The sequence below is a fragment of the Temnothorax curvispinosus genome, unplaced genomic scaffold, assembly GCF_003070985.1.
Source record: "Temnothorax curvispinosus isolate PA1 unplaced genomic scaffold, ASM307098v1 QBEX01002996.1, whole genome shotgun sequence".
Lineage (NCBI taxonomy): Eukaryota > Metazoa > Arthropoda > Insecta > Hymenoptera > Formicidae > Temnothorax > Temnothorax curvispinosus.
The window spans coordinates 80,969-98,689 of NW_020212776.1; the positions used below are offsets into that span (position 1 = coordinate 80,969).

General features: G+C 37.5%; 1 protein-coding gene across 1 annotated transcript; it reads right to left on the reverse strand.

Annotated features, from left to right (window-relative positions):
- Positions 1–373: 373 nt before the first annotated feature.
- LOC112452168 (growth/differentiation factor 8) lies at positions 374–9,863 on the reverse strand. The gene is made up of 4 exons (XM_025012258.1): positions 8,729–9,863; positions 3,492–3,752; positions 2,405–2,787; positions 374–585 (listed from the first exon to the last, which is right to left on the reverse strand). Exons 1-4 carry the CDS (start codon positions 9,117–9,119, stop codon positions 424–426), a joined length of 1,197 nt encoding a protein of 398 aa, XP_024868026.1. The 5' UTR covers positions 9,120–9,863; the 3' UTR covers positions 374–423.
- Positions 9,864–17,721: the final 7,858 nt, after the last annotated feature.

Below are 17,721 nucleotides of genomic sequence, written 5' to 3' on the forward strand. Positions count from 1 at the left end.
AATATCTTAAGATGAAATATATACAGACTACACACAGCCAACGAATAAAATAAAATAAAAGAAGAAATTATTTATATATAGATGTTTCTACGAAATAATGCTAATTTTATTAACGATTTTATTAACATTATTTATAATGTAACGCGAAAGAGAGTGAGCTTGCGTGACGTGATAATAGTGTGCTCTTATTTTTAATCACCTGTTATCTTGATGCGGCGACCATCACTGTCGTACGTTTCCGCGCGATTTCTTCGTGTTCAAATCGAGACGAACGGATTTTGCAAGCGTCCAACCAAGTTCGGTTTGTCACGACGATTAAGTGCGAGCGAAAGTCTTGGACGGGGTGGCGTGAGATGTTGATCCTCGTCTTCTCGTCGTCACCAGTAGTGATTCTACTCACGCTCTGTCTTCGAGACAGCGGTGTCACATGCAACCGCAAGCCTCCACCACCATGTTCGGTAATGTTTTCTGTGTGATCGTGTTGTTCGTGTCTATGTAGAGTAGTTGGAGCGGGGCGAGCTGCGTCGGCGAGCAGCATGGCACTATCTTGTTCTTTTGTTGTCCCATATCCTTACTCAACAACTTCTGCAAAGAGAAGCGATGTTTTTGCGCTCATTAATTTCCGAAGATTTTAGTCAGCGGGATGAGTTTACGATTGATGTAGTTTTATTTTTAATTGCTTGAACTGAAATTTTACAGGAAATGTATGCAAGAGCTTTCATTCTTTTGAATGTTTCTATATATATATATATGTAATATTTATATTATAATCGAAGTGGAAATAAATTTTAAAGTTAATTTTGATTATTTGTAAGTTGTGATGTTCGATAATTTTTTAATAGCAAAAAAAAGGTTCTGCGAAAGCAGTGGAATGGATAAGGCGAGGGAATGTCGTTCTTTTCAGCTATTCTCAGATTACTAAAAAAATCATCTCCATTTCGCATATGCAAACGATATTTCTCGCGTCACGCTTCGTACATGGCAGAAAGCATAGACCTAAGTCCTAAGTTAATGGGGTTTTACGTTGCGTGATAATGGAGTCTTAACGCCCCATTATCGTTACGAGTTGCAAACTATATTACTCACATTATGTGCCGCGGTATAACAAGAGTGCCTCCTCTCCCAACTTTTATTAACAATTAATGATAATAAAGGACGCGATTATGCAGCACGATTATATTTTTTACGTTAAGTAAAGCATAAATTGCGCGTGTGTATGTATATATATGTAGCCGTAAGAGATGGAAAGGGATTATTTCGCCTGACACACGAACCAATTTTTATAGAATTGTAATTAAAAGCTATACATTCGTGTGCGGAATTGTCCAATTCAGGAATTGAACATTTTCGTATTCTTGATGAGAAACAAGAATTAAAAAGATATTTAAAACATTCTTTATTAATTCAAAAATTATATTTTTATAGAAAAAATTTATAGATTTTTTCTAATTATTTCAGAGGAATGGTTAATAAATTTTCTGAATATAACAAAATCATTTTTAATAGAACGAGATATTTTAAAATAACTTTCAAGATTGTTATCGAATATACAATTAATAAATTTTCGGCATATCAGCGATATTTACTATTGGCAATACTCTTTATGTAGGTAATTTGATACGATTGCCGGTAAAACCACTAAGAAACGCGCGAAATGACACGCTATTCTTGAAATAGCGCGAGAAAGACGCGGCGTCAGCGTTCTCCTCGTATTCGCAAAGAAAGAACGAATATAAATCACACTGGCGACACATTTCTTTAGCACGATAATCGGTTGTTACGCATCTGCGCTTCGTACGACCTGACACGAGCGAGATAAGAATGTCGCGCGCTATTTTAGATATAGATAGAACTTTTTCTATAGTTTTGTTCGTTTCGGGCAATAAGCACATTAATTCTGTTGCACCAAGGCGAATAGAATGGAATAGGCAATAACATAATGATACAAATTAGCTAACTCCGATAACAATTAAAGACTGAAGGTTGTTGATATGAAATGAGAAAACAGTCTTTGGTGATAACGAAAGAAAATAAATGAAGCATTGAAAAATGAGACACTACGTGGAAAGTACGTAGTGTTGAATGAATAGAAGGAGATATTTTTAGATTCATAGCAAGTAAATTATCCATTCGTCTGAAGAATTTGAAAATAAGCATTTCAGAATTGATACTAAAAATTTAAGTTTACACTACAAATTACAACATTATTAAATTTTAACTAAATCTGATAATAACGCTATCTTTCACGTGTTAATATGGTCAATGCTATTAATATTGTTTAGAAGAAAGAAAAGCTTTTCTATTCTCAATTATCTCAAGTTAGATCAGATTAGTTATCGTCAACTGAGACATTGTATCAAGCACCAATGATGTAAGAGTCGTGCGAGAGTCGTGTTACGCTCACCATGATAACGTTGTTGTATTGCGAGCCACTGACGGTTAAGGCAGTCGGCGTGGAACAAGAACCTCGGCAGAAATACGCGTGATACCCGCTGGGGTGTAAAATCCAGTCGCTCCAGCCGATATCTCTGAAATTAATGTAGAGTTCGTCTCGACAACACTCCGTCATTTCGAGTTGGCAATTCGAGTGCCTCTTGGGCCTATTTCGTTGCGGCAACGGCTCCGTATGAATCACCAGAAAGGGCTTCAGGGTCTGCTCTACGGACACCGGCGCTCTGTCGCGGTCGGTCGAGCAAGTCGTGCAGGCTATCTGAATGGCGTGGTTCAGTCCATGTCGATTTATCCATTTCTTTACCATAAATTTTATGTCTGTCTTTACCCAGCCCTCTGAAAGAAAAAATTGACAATTTTTTTGAATTACAGTATAGCGTGACGCACCAGACAAAAGCGTCTTCATGAAATTTTGCAGAAAATACGATTTATTCTAGACAATACATAGGGAAACTGTTTTTTTGCGTCTATGAAAATAAAGATTTAAAATTTGCAATTATAAGGAATATCTAAATTATTTAGTTTTCATAATTTTTTAACTCTAATTTTTATATTTTCTATATTTTCTGTTTCGGAGTGCAATTGTGTAAAAGGAAAATAAAAATCTTCGAATGTTGTCAAAGTTTAAATACTGGCCAGCTTAATTTTACTTCTCACGATTTTTAAAGCGTGGTATTTTCTGACACGCGAGTTTTCGATAAACTCTCGTTAAAGTTTCATTTAAACGTCATAGCAATCGATTTCCAGTCGCATTTCGTACTGATAGGCATTAGATGATGTTAGAAATCGTTCGGGATATCGCGATATGAGAAAATTATCCCTCATCATTCGTATCGAATTTTTGGTAAAGTACAAAATTGCGATGTGCAACGGGGGGCAGATTCGTAAAGTGCATGCAATGCAACGGAGTAACGAAATTTCGCGATGGAAGATTTCTATGCGGTGAGGATTCGTATGTGACGAACGTATGGATGTGGGGGTTGAAGGAGCGGGAGAGAGAGAGAGAGAGAGAGGGAGAATTTCATCTGCCATTTACCCACCTCTGATGTCGGTCTCGAAGATTGCCATGACGGTGTTCTTTTCGAATCTGCCGCCCTGGTCCCAGTGATCGAGCTCGGATAGCACGAATGTCTGGTTGAGCTCATCGTCGTTCTCGACCTGTTCCTTGTAGAACCAAAGCTCTGCCGAGGTCACGTCGACGTACAGCATCTCGTTCGGCAGGTAAAATGTGAAACAGGCCGCCGGATTGAACCCCGTTATGTGATTCGAGTTCTGACGATATCTCGTCGAATCGGCTACACCTGTAACCGTCGTGATTCGATCGTTTTCTTGAGAGAGCGTAACACGGTTGTTGGGCGCGTAACACAATATAGTTTTACTCAAAAAGCGAAATGGAAATCCGACCGTAAATGACGAATTGATTTTTTTAAATTAAATTCCTTGATTCTTAAACTTCAAGATTTTGCATTGCAAAATATAATATGGTTAAACATGATTTACAAAAATTGTCTATTACAGTTATTAAGAGAGATGTATATGGATAAATATATATTTGGACAAAGATATTAGGAATAAATGAGTTAATGAATTATTAAAACAAACGGAGGTTGTAGAATCTTTCAACCTCGATTTAGGACATATGTACATATCTTAATTCAAGGATATTCTTTTCTCTTTACGAAAATAAGAATGTGTATTAAAATTGTTCTCTAAAATGGGGATGACAAGTATGTTATTTTACAAGTATTTTATTTTTTATTTCGTCAATATAATTTTAATATTTCTTATTTGACTTGAGTGCGTGGCACGGCTATTCGGTTGCCTCTCCTTTATGACGAACGCGTGTATCTATGGGCTATCCCATTACAAACTAATTTAGTATGCCAATGAACGACACCGAAGACTCAGTTATTCGAGACTTTTGAGAGTGCGCCTTTGGCCGCGCACGATCGGCCTGCAATTTATGGCGATGTTTGAAGTAAGCCTCAAATGGAACCACAATTATCTGGAAAAGTGCGCTTTTAAAAGGTTCTCATAACCGCGACAAAGGTTAAATGTGGCAAAGGTTATTTCTGAGCGGCATGTGCGATATTCGAGCATATAAGATTAAACAGAAATATCGATGGTTGAATCATCCTCGCCCGATAGAAAAAATCCATTATTTAGAAATTACTGTGAAAAAAATATAAATCATACATAATTTTTATATATTTCCTCATTTATAATTATTATACCATTTGACTTTTCGCAGCATGTATCGAAGAAAGATTTTAAAATTTAAAAGTTTTTATAACATTTTAAATCAGCTTATGAAAATTCCAAGTTGTTTTGCAGAATTATCGATACCATTTTACAAAGTGTTTCCGGACAAATTTTAATAAAAGCCATCTGTATCCGCTCGTAATAACGCGATGCGAAAAATCGTGCTCTGCATCACGCTTTGCCGACGTGTACGCGTCGAATGTCGAAGTGATCCGCGATATAACGCACTATCAAGCGCGTCGAAATTATTTCCGGGCGGATTCTTGGGCGATCAGCGTGTCCGATTGATCGCCACTTCCGCATGATTTATAGCCGCCGGGATTATGCAACGCCAGGCGTCAGAGTGAATCCGTATCGTTGCACAACGCGTGCCAAACGTCAGCGGCAACGTATCCGCATGCGCGTCATATTTTTCTCGGTGTACCATGCGTTTTTCTCGGTGTATCATCCGTTTGATGAACGCGTGTATATCGCATCCATATTGAACAAATAAAATATTTTTGAGAATGGATCAAAACATTTACTCCATCGCAAATGTGTACGAACGAAGAGACTGTTCTTGCAAGCAACTAATTTTATTAAATTATTAAATACAAATAATTTTTTTTAAATAGAATATCGAATTTAACTGATATAAAACATTTAACTGATATAAATGACATTGATCAGAACATAAGCTTTCTTAACCAGTTGAAAACATAACTGCAATGTCATGCAAATTGTTGATAACATAAATGACTGATAACACAATTATCGTTAATAAACATTCAATTAAGTAGAAATGTGGCAAGATTGTTAGTCGTTAATTACTATTGTCTACGATAATTGGAATATATCATGTAATTCTAGTAAATAACCAAAGATCACCAATCGTTATAGCACCGCATGAGGTTTTGGTAATCCCATGTTCTATCGAAGCTTGGCTCTCTTCCTTGAGTATTCTCAAAGCTCATAAGATTTTCATTTAGAAATCCGATCTCGGGATTATGTCAGTCCGTAGAGTCATTCTGAGATTTTCGGATATTTTCGGAACGAATTCGACGTGCACCTTCAGGACATTCTCCAGCATGCACTACTTTTCGATGTCGCGGCGAAGATTCGACAGGGCAATGAACATTTCCGGTTCACTGGCCCCGATCGCATCGCCGTAATCTGCAGCTCTTGCGCTGAAATTGCTGCGGGTTAACCAGGGTTAAGTAGGCCGAATAAATGTTTCAATATTACGAAATCGCGACTTACGCGTATGTGTGTGTGGTTTCGTCCCGGAATTAGATAAAAAGCGAATATTTTAGGTTACGTTGGATTGGCCTGTGTAATCTTCGCGCCGGAGAAACATTCGAAATATGCAGCGTCATATCGTTGGACTTTCGGCTCTACGGAATACGATAATGTTATATCTATCGTGAATGCGGAGAAACGTGATCTTTTTTTAAGTCCGATATTGTTGCGAACATGAGTTTGCAGAATGAAAGTTCACAAAACGAGAGTTCGTGTATAGAATATTTGCGAATAGAAGAATTTAGTTTGAAACTTCTGAAAGATTTCTTTGAAAAATGAAGGACAGAGAATTATACACCGACAGCGCGATGAAAAGCGATGCTGCAGAAATCGAGATGTTGCTTGAAAAAGAAAAGAAACTTCTTGCAAGTTTAAGTAATGTAAGTTATAAACTCTGTTCTTGGGTGAATGCTCTATGCAATTAATAAAACACTATTAAAGATCGATGTTATAGAGAACTTTAAAAATTTACAATATTTAATATTTATTTAAAGATCAAAGCGAAGAATAATTAGTAGAAGACAAGGTAATACTCTACGTGTGTTAAAGGAAAATAGGCGTATTGAAAAAGAATTATTATTATATAGAAAAATCTAAAAGGAGTATCGCAATCGTGCGATCGATGCTTTCGTTAAATGCGGAGTCACACTCGCGTGCGCGAAAAACGTTGTAAAAAGAGGCGTGAAAAAATTCGGGGCAATAATATTCAACATATTCGTGCAGCCGATGAACGATACGATTATATTATCGTATTCCTACATTTCGCCAGTGGCAAGAAATTACGTGTTTGTAAATTATGCATGGTTTCGTTGCGAATAAAGTTGCATGACACGGTAGAATGCTAAAATCGCAACAGCTGGTTTCGAGCGTAAAAAAACTTTTACGTGTGTGACGTATACTATCTTACAGTTTTTCATATTCTATCTTACATGGTAAGCGAATATTTTGGGAATAACAGAAAATGTTTAATTGCGTGCAGCTTGGGCACACAGACGTTGGAACGTACCGCATCAATATTGTCATTTATGTTTTTCCTGCGAGGGGACAACGGTTTTTCGTGTGTCAATAGGGTGATTGGGTCTCGTAAGGTACATGATTATTTAGTATTTTGCCGTACCGGCAGTCAGATAAGCCAAAACGAGAGCAATTCCGTGAGTTGGTCTCACGCGCGCTATACTGTTGTGATTAATAAAGAGCCTTAGCAAAAATAAATTTTTTTTTTCGAAATTAATATAGTTTTATTAATTATCTCTTTGACTTTTGTTATTTTTGTTAGTTTATTTTCTTACGTTTTTTTTATAAAACTCTTCGAAGTGATGGATCTCGAAGTAACTTCACGAATTTTCAAGAGGAAGATTTTTTCGTGATTTTAAGAAATTCATCAAGCACGTCGAAAATGATTCACACAGGCGATTAAAATGTCAGAACCGTGATTTTGTGTCGTAATTCGAGGTAAATTTCCACCGCGCCACCGGGATTCATACGTGCGCCGTTCGCGCGGCTTCCGTATTTGCATCGCCGCGGAAAATTTGAAATTCATGGTTCCAGCCGGTCGTCGGTGGTACCTTTATCCAGAAGTACCGTGCCGAGAAAGAGAGAAATGGCGTCATTGTTACCGGTTCTCGTTTATTTCGAGGGAACCGTGCAATTACGCAATATTCATATCCTCGTCGGTGTTTCTCGTCTGGCTGGCCAAGAAAGAACAGCCGTTGGCGGTAAAGAGAAAGAAATGAGCTTCTCGGAGGAATGTTTTCGATGCGAGACGTTTAATTTTATTTGTGAATATGCTGGATACGGGCAAACATAAAATTGAATATTAAATGATATTACGAATTACGTAGAAAATATTGTAATGCGTTAATTAAAAAGATACATGCGTGAAAAAGTTGAAATTTAGTTCTCTACAAATTAATAATATCCCTTTGACGATAGCAATAATTTACGCAAAGGTTGTTGCATTTATACTTTCCTGATTTTACAAAGTTACATATTACATTAACGGTTTACACTGTGAATTACACGTTCCTGCAATTTATTATAAATTTTCGTGCAAGTACTCGGATACGTTTCTGGCACAATAGTTCATTTGCGGATTTCACTTCGTCTGCGCTTCATCGAAAAAGCGTGCATCCTCGATATTCAGAGATTTTGTTTCGCATCCGAATACTCAGAGACTAGAACTACATCATACGAGAAAGACGCGTGCACAATATTCGCGAATGACGCGTATTTTTTTTCTCAGTGTATTCGTTCTTCGCCTTTTCTCCATTTGCACATCGCGCGTGGATTTGAATAACCGTTCATTAGCAGTCTACGTGGTTGGAAATTTTTGCAATAATTTACAATAGTTTGCGTATAATTATATAAACGAAGAGTATTGTCAGACTTTTCTTTCACAAGTCATATTTTAACAATTCATATTTTAAGTAAATTTAAAAAACCCATCGGTGTATTATGTTACCGGAATTGTATGCTATAATTTTGATTCAGAGAAATTGTATTTTAATAAATTTTAGAAGATTTTAATGGTTCTCTTTATAAAATTCTAACAATACAAAGTTCATTAAGGTAGTTTTACACTGGGTCAAATTATACTGTTATAGCTGATTTTATTGCAAAAAAATTATTTTTTGAATATTTTTAAATTGCCCCGTTCGACAATATTTCTTTATATACAATCTATATTAAAGAGAGTTAGAAAGGGTAATCTTATCTATTTTGATTCGTCAAATCTCACCTTCGGTTGGGAACACAACGACCTGGTTGGTTTTTCCGTAGAAGTTCTCCGCCGGTCTTTCTAAATCGGGTCGAAGCACATTGCCGTTGATCAAAGGTTTAGGCAAGGTCGAGAGTGGCATCGAGACTTCAGGCGGCTTTGATAGTCGCAGTTTCTTCAGGATCTGCTGCTTCACGTACTCCACTCTCAGCTCGGTCAACAACGGGTCGGGATCGATCACGTTGACTTTATTCTGCGCGCAACCGGCGCAGTCGTCTTCTTTGTTGGTCAACGATTTAGACGGCGAATGGGGGAGGAATGTGTACCACACTTTCATCAGGGGGTTGATCGGCCAGTCGGCCACGATACCCCCTACAAGGAGAATAATAAGAACTTCCATGAGTAGACGCATTTTCCACCGCAATCCAGATGGCGACTGGATTGATCCAAATCGATTCTTCTTTAACTCGACTTTTTCTTTAGTCTTTGATTTAATCACGTAGGTTAATCTGTTGATGATTAGTTCCGTTAATTCGTTTACTCGAGTTCGTCAGATATCAAAGACGGTTTATGCATTAAACTCATCGACATTACTTTGTCGACCCTGAAGTTGGTTGACAATTTGTATTCAGCGACCTCCATGTACCGCCGATCATATGTCTTCGTCAAATATTTTGGACGAGTCCTGATCCTATTTTGATGACCCTGACGCATGGATTGTGATATTTATAATACTTACAGGATCGATTATTACAAACTCGATTCGTATTAGAAATCTCTGTATTCCTTTCGAGGAATTCCAACGAGATTCGCTCGCAATTTGCGCAATATTAATTTTATTGGCAAGGTTGCAACAGGTCAAGCGAGTTTCTACAATCGTCGAGTCGATATCTCGTGAGATTGCTACTTCGCCAATCTTGACTTTGCTTCTTTCTTTTTTTTTTCCTCGCGCGTCTTTAAGCACTGTATTTCTTTATTCCAAATATCAATCTGCGGAGTCGGCAATAATTTTATTTTTACAAATGTAAAAGAAGACTGACATCCGATCGATTCTCGAGGACAATTCTTCTCTTCGCAGTAACCGACGTCCTCGACGGCGCGTTCACGGAGACTGGAGGTGAATCGTTACGATGGTCCAGTGATGTAGTTGACTCTGTATAGGCTGAACTTTGTTCCGTGGTCGCCGGAGCCAATACGGGGACGACTGTGATGCTGATATCAGCGCAAGCACGCGCCGTGAACATGCTGCTGATGGGATTCCATGTGGTCCATTGGCGGTTCCTGAAGTCTCAAATCCGTCTTAATAGGCTGACGTTTATCTTCTTTATTTTGGTGGAAGGTGTCTCGTTCGTTGATTGGCATCTCGGTGAACCGTGAAAGATTATTTCTCTCGATGAGATCTATGTAACTCTTTGGTATGCTGGTGGTGCTATTACGAAGAGAGATAAAGCGCGTATCAATGATGAAACGTCTTAAATTTCTTTCGTAAAATATTGTACACAAACGCGAAGCATATGTTCTTCAAAACTGCTTCAGTTTCAGTTTTTATTAAAATTTCAAGTTTTTTTATAAAATAAACCTAGCATAATGTTGAAAAAAGTGTCTTTGTTAAGAATTTTTAATTTTTTTTTTTATAACTCATTACTGTGCAGCATCGTATAATACCGCAAATCGATTTCTATAGCTTATAACTATAATACTATATCTTCTTTGTGACGTATCATACGTTTGACTATAGGTGACCAAACGAAGAATATTCATATCGCTTGATTGCACTCATTTGAAAGTGAGCTTGTAAGGCGAATGTTTACCGCAAAAAAGACTGACGTACGCTTTATCGCAGATTAGTGTCAGCATTTCTTTGAGCTGAGGCTTGCATTCACGGTTCATCGGAGAGCTCGCCTCTCTCGTAGAAGATGACCCATCTCGCTGACCCGGAAAAGCCGAATTTTTTTTTTGAACGTACACGATATATTGGAAACATCGCAGATGCGATGAACGCTTTTTGAGGCGTCGAGATTATTTACTTATCGAAATGCGACGTGCCCTGATCTTTTTCGAGAGCGCCACTTTGCAGGGAAACATTGTAACGTAAAATACGCCTGCACTTCGATTCCGCGTATTCGTGTCTTTAGTTTAATAAATCACACGATAACGGTCCTCGTAAAAAAAACGAGAAAAAAAGCAATGAAATACTGCGTTAAGCGCCTTATCGTTTCCTACTGTTCTTCGATGTCATTAATAATTGTGGCGAATGCAGTCATCGCTGCGTGCCGAGTTTCGGTATTTGAGTGCAGTTTTTTTTATTCGCCGTTCTCGTTTCGTTGATCCATTGGACTTCATGATTCGCAAATTATTACTCGGTCCGGCGTATTGAATTATTCTGTAATTTGCGCCGGACATGGCGCGTGTAATCAGCAGTTCGTGCACGCCACGCTCATTTGTAGAATCACTGCGCTTGTTTGCGTTATCTTATTATCGACCGTTATTGAAATATGTAATTTTTCGAACTGACGCACGTAACGTCATTATTCAAATAATATATAATAATATTTTATGTATGTCATCTTATTGGAGAAAAAGTTTTATCTATTCCGATAACATGGCAACGTGACAAATTGTGTCGATAAAATATTGACTGCGTTTTAAATGTAAATCCACAACTCTCCATATTTTTGGAATTACTGTCCAAACATTTACGTTATGTATCAGGGATTGCCAGGAAAATATGACCAAATATACGTTAATATAAACAAAAATTTTAATTTGGAGATTAATGCATGTATAAATATTCTTTTATTAAAAAGAAACATTTTTTATTAAATAAAAAAAAATATTTGTACACATTTATTATATCGTAGGGAAAATACTTGAGTTTTTATAAATACGACGGATATCTTTATGTGTATTTCTTTGTTATCTCGCAGAAAATACATTTCTATAAATATAATAAATTCTTTCTTCGAGGGTTCTCGAATTTTATTGCAACATACTCACGAATTTAACAATGGGCGAGATTGCGGGAGAGTCAGGCAAACTTTTTGCCGGAAACTTTCCGGAGGATTTAATTTCTGACGCGTATGATGATCCACGATCGATGTGAACTGCGTCAATAGCAACAGAAAACTTTATTATTACGCGAACAGTAATTTAAAATCGTTAGTTACGGACCCGCGCCTTCGTATAATGATGAAGCAATAATCAGCGGTGAGATAATTGGAGAACTACTGCTCGATGCGCAAATGGATGAAAGTTGATTGTTTTGCGGCAGTATCTGGAGCACGCGTAAAAGCAATGAATAAAAAACATTTCTGCGTTATTTTATAAAGAGCCAAAGGGTAAAGCAACATACGCAAAGCTAATGAGAGTAATGTTGTATATTATTATTATTGTTTGTCAATTTCGAGCGTTGTAACCTATAAGCTCTAAAATGGTAAGATGAGTTTTTAACAAGTTTCGATAAAAACGTGTGATGGCTATTTTTTTTCTATAAATTATTTTAGTTTTCCTTACTTTTTTCTAATCTGATTTTGATAAACGAGATTGATGGTACTTCTCAAAAAAAGAATAATAATTGGATCCGTAGACGGTAAATATATAGCCAAGAACGATTACAATTTTGAAAGGAAGAACGAATTTTGTGCAATATGATAGAGAAGACCGAAGAGGTGATTGTAACATCCGTTTCATATGTTATGGAGCGTACGTGATATCCTCGGTATTCACAGAAGCGATTCAATGGTTGAGGTTGAATCGCTCCTCTCGTCCAAAGATCATTTCATTGTCACGTTTCCTTTGCGTGGAAATACTTTGACAAGGAGTCGCTTAACGACGATTGGCAGCATTGGTCGCTTTGTGAGTCCCTAAGTTTAAATCTGACAGGTCAAGGAGGCTAATGACTCTTAACAGAAATAATATCTATAACATTCACGCGCGATATCACTCTGTGAGTTTATCATCATAATGTATTAAACTGAACATAACGAACGTATCCCGAAATAAGAATAAAGAATATTTACACATTTATTTTATTTGATTTGCTCTTAAACGATTATTTTACGTTCCATTTTATCAATTCATTTATTTAATCAATCTTTTTACGTATGAATATGTAACATCCTTTTAACGTATTAAATTAAATTTTGTTTAATATATTTTTGCGTGAATTTATACGCGATAAAAATGATGAAAATTAATTTTACTTTTGCACTAGGAAAATTAATAATAGTTAACACAGATTATTATACGGGATTATTATACGAAATTCCTTGTAAGTCTGAAATCGTGAACTTGAATTCGCAATGGACAACTTTAATTTTTTAAGAAATTATAAATCTACAAATCTTGGTACATTCTTGAATTAGGATTTTTCTATTTTAATTAAATTAATTCTTTGATGTACCGATTTCACATAAATAGAATATTGTACTGTTACAGAATATTTGAATAAGAAGAACATATTTCTCTGCAAACTATCAAGATGAAGAGAAAGGATCGGAAGCTGACGATAAACCATTTTGCACAATGATGTTGCAGACCGGATCTAGGTGCATTGGATGTTGGTGAGTCTAGTTTGATTTATTCATTATTATTGTGCAATATCTACATTATATATAATACATAATATTTATACATATGTAATGTAGATATTGTATTACATATAGAATGTAATGTATTACATACGCGTACTACGAAATACGCGATTCTATTATAACATATTCGTAATATAATACGATTATATTATGATCATAATACACGATATATATAGTTTATAATGATGCGCGATAAAAGCGGCTTATGTTGTTTTATAAGTTATAAGAAATCGAAAATCAAGATCAACTGAGCATTAAAACCAATATTACGATATAATCATAATATGAATAATAACATAAACATATAGTACTTCTGTATCTCTGAATTTATGCAGGTATTAATTATTATATCTACTTTTTTATTTAATTTAATTTAATTTCACGTGGTAATCAAGTAAATATTATAATCGCAATTTGTCTTCGCGATGTCAAATTGGGACATAATTTAATTCTCGATTTAATGAATTATACGATTGTGTATCTGACTCACATGTCGTCACGTTTTAAAGTGCGAAGTTGCGCGATACGCGCGGTAGACGAAAACGAACGTTATCGGTATTTTTACGAGGCGCAATTTATTCACCTTTACGATGTGCTCGAATTGGAGCAGCGGTTCCGTTACGCGCCCATCGGCACCCTCGCATTTGTGCATTTCGCGGCTGGAGTACGATAAATATTCACCCCGCACGCACGGCGGGCGTTCCACCGTCTCGCCGAGCGGCGACGTCTGCCGACGCGATTTATCGACGAGTGCTTGGGTACTCGATTCGAGGAGAGATGACGGACGGTTGAGAGATGCCACTGTAGCGCCGTATTCTCGAGATAAGGATGCTCCTCGGAGGAGGAGCGACACGATTCGTCGCATCGGTGTCTCCTCTAGTCGTGTTACGCGACAGGAAAATCCACCGGGCTTTTCGTTCCCCGGAAAACGCTTATCGCGCCGGATGTATGCACGTGAGCGAGAGAAACAGGATGTCTCTCTCTTCCTCTTTCCCTCTCTCTCTCTCTCTTTGTCTCATTCTCATTCTCTCTCCCTCTCTGTCGCATCTCTAGTACGGTTCCTGTCACCCGACGTTTCGGACGATCGATCTTTGAATCTCGCTTACATGCTTGTCGGCTTAATCGATCTTCCATCGATAAGGGACTACGTTTGCGCTGTCTCGCATGCTCGTCGCCGTTTATCCACTTCGACATTAGGACGTACTATACACTCGCAAAGCGCCGCCACGATTGTTTACGGTGTCGACATCCGCTCGTACTTTATCGACATCCGACGTGAACTGATTCCACCCCGGAGCGTGATTTAGAGTTGATCGTAAATTGACGGATCTTTATGATAGAGCTATTATTATTAACGCGGATATTTCGAAAACTTGGATTAATCAATAAATAACGCTGCGCAATTGCGGCGTATTGGCGCTAACCATCTTTATTGCTCCGTAATGGTAATAATGCTAACGGCAATATGACCAAAGTTTGTAGATGTTGCATTGTTGTTTACGGATATCGTGATATATGACGGTGCTGCAATTCGTTATTCAGCCCGCTGCATTATTCCGGTATGTATGTGCGAGCGCGCGTATACGCGCGCGCACGTATTTCGGACGCTCTTAAGGGACTCGGTCCTGGAGGACGATAAATTCTGTTGCTCTCACATTTTCCGTGACTCCTCGTACGTGCGAGGATAAGGATAAAGCGGACGATGAAAGCTCGCGGCATACTGAGAATCCACGCTCTTATTTATTTTCTTTTCTCCCCGTTTGCCATTCGTCATGCTGCCGCGCACTGGAACAAAATGAAAAACGCACCGGAAACGCCGAAAATAACCGCGAGTCACGTGGAAATTACGAAAGAATGGGAGACATTCTTGTCCTTGTTCCTATCGATTCGTCGTCGCGTGTGGATAAGTTGTCGATCAAAGAGAATACAATTTTTCGTGACAGGTAAATATGTAAAAGTTTCACGAAAAGAAAGAAATAGCGAATTAGCCGGAAGAATAATTCAAGTATTTTTGTTTTCCTTTGTGACTTATTTCTTATCATATAGCAATCAAGTGATTATCTTTATATATTTATGTCACACACACGACGTCAAATTTATTGCTTTCGTAATATAAATCGTCTAGAACGTTTGATAGCAAAGTTGGAAATGTCACGAGAGTCGAGTCACGCGAAAACGAGCCTAAGCAAATCGATCGGACAATTCACGGTGACGTTAAGAGCGAGATCGTGCAATTTTCCCATGGCGACCATCAACCTGTTCGCCTCCCCCAAGTTATTTCCGCCTCGGTCTCCCCAGAGGGACAATGGAAGGCCGTGAGAATGGGCGATAAGGGCGATTAGAGCGGGAGACCCGGGCGAAGGAGAAGCGAAGTCCGTAAATCAGGATGTTACTCCCCTTGATCCGATTACGAGTGATTATATTCCGCGCGGAGTCTCCGCGAGACTCGTCGTCGCTCGGTTCTTTACGGTAACACGACCGGCTTCACCAATTGCTTTGCAACTTTTTTTCTTTCTTCGTATTTATCTTCGTTGCTTCTATCTGTTTCCTATCCTTGTTTCCTGTGACAGTGCAGCGTTACTATTTCTCTTTTCTGTCAGAATATCCTCAATCTCTTAATGCACTCGATGAGAATATGCGACGAGAATTTTTTTTGTATATAATATATTTTTTTTGTCTAAAATTATTTTCTATTAAAAAATAGTATTTAAAAACGTTTAGAATTAAAATAATCAATTACGCTCCAATTTTATTGTTAATCTCTCGCGACGTTTTCATAAAGCTTGCTTCTTTTTATATAAGAGATTTCTTCTTTATATCTTTATCGTCTTAAGACGTTAACAAGTTAAAAGTGCCTGCGATACTCTTAGCAACTTTGAAAAAATATCGACTTTGAGCCATTTCGTTGTTTCGCAGCAGCTGTATTGTCCATTAAACAGCTTTAAGTCTGTCAGCTAGTTCCGTAGCTCTCGTTAAATTCTATAATCTTCAGGTACTTTTTTCTTACTATCCGTCTATAAAAACCGTGCAAGCTTGTCATATAACTTCAATCATTTATTCTTCAATTATTTTTTCTAAAAATTAATACGCGTTACTTCAGTCTTGCAATCTTTTTACTGTATGATGATATTTTTACATTATCTTAAATGACATCTATATTTTTATGCTCATGTTTATGAAACTTCAAAAATATACAAATTAAATAAAGAGATAAAAATAGATTAAAAGTAGAAGCCGAAATACACTTAATAATTTATATCACTTCATACTGTCACAGTCAGAATGCTTCTATTACTTTCTTTTCAACCATTATGCTTCGTTTCAAATGCATCGTATGTGTTGTGAATACATGATGTATGTATCATTATGAAGAAATTATCAGTCATTATCAGACTTTAAGATTAATGATGTTTCGAGTAAGAAGCGAGCTTGCGATGCCAGTCTGCATCGAGCTGCCGATAGCAGCAGGCCAGGTTGGTAAGATGAGACACGGCGGGATACGTCGCTACGTCACTCAACAGATGGGAAACAGATAGAGATGTTGCGCTGGGTAACAATTGAGGATGCGCTGTCGCTTGGACGGATTGTGCGCGTTGTCATTCGCGACGAACAATGAGTCGTGGCCGACCTCCGAATAGAGAGATGGAATTTGCGTGGTCTCGGGGCCGCATTTGATATCGGAAAATCAGGGAGAGAACTGCAAGCCGCGACAATGCATTCCGGACATATTGCTTCTCAGGATTCTTTCCATCGTTGCATCGTCGTGTTGGATGACGTGCAATCGCACGAGTAAAGCTTTTATTTGCCGGGGCGTGTTATTATTTTGCAGTTTAATCGTGGAAACTTATAGGAAACGAACGATGACAAGTCGTCAGATATATCTGTTTTTCACGGTTGTTTCGTGAGATTAATATTAAGCTTTAGTAAAATTTTACTATTATTCTAAATATAATATTATATAATAAATATATCATTAAAAGAGAACACAAAAATGCTCGAATGCTTAGGTATACATATAATATATAAATTTTTGAATGTAAAAACCAAGATCTTTCTTAAAAAACGAATCTGTTTATTGATCTCATTTGTAATAAAAAATTCCCGAGATTTATTATTTTTTTATTCTACAAATATTAAATTTGACAAATTAGAATTAAATTTTATACATTCTTAAAAAAGATGCTATTTCACCTCGATCATGCAAGCCCGTTTTTATTTCTGGTGTCAGAATCGTGCGTACACAAATCATTTGCAGAATGCGTCCCTGGATTTATGTCACTGCGCGGTTACGTAATGGTTTCGCTTGACGTTGCGTCATGCAGTTAGCGCCTATCGAGTTCTACCTATCTACGGATATATGAATTGGTTCGTCCTCTCCTTCTGTTTCTCTCTCTCTCTCTTTCTCTTTCTCTCTTCCTCTCT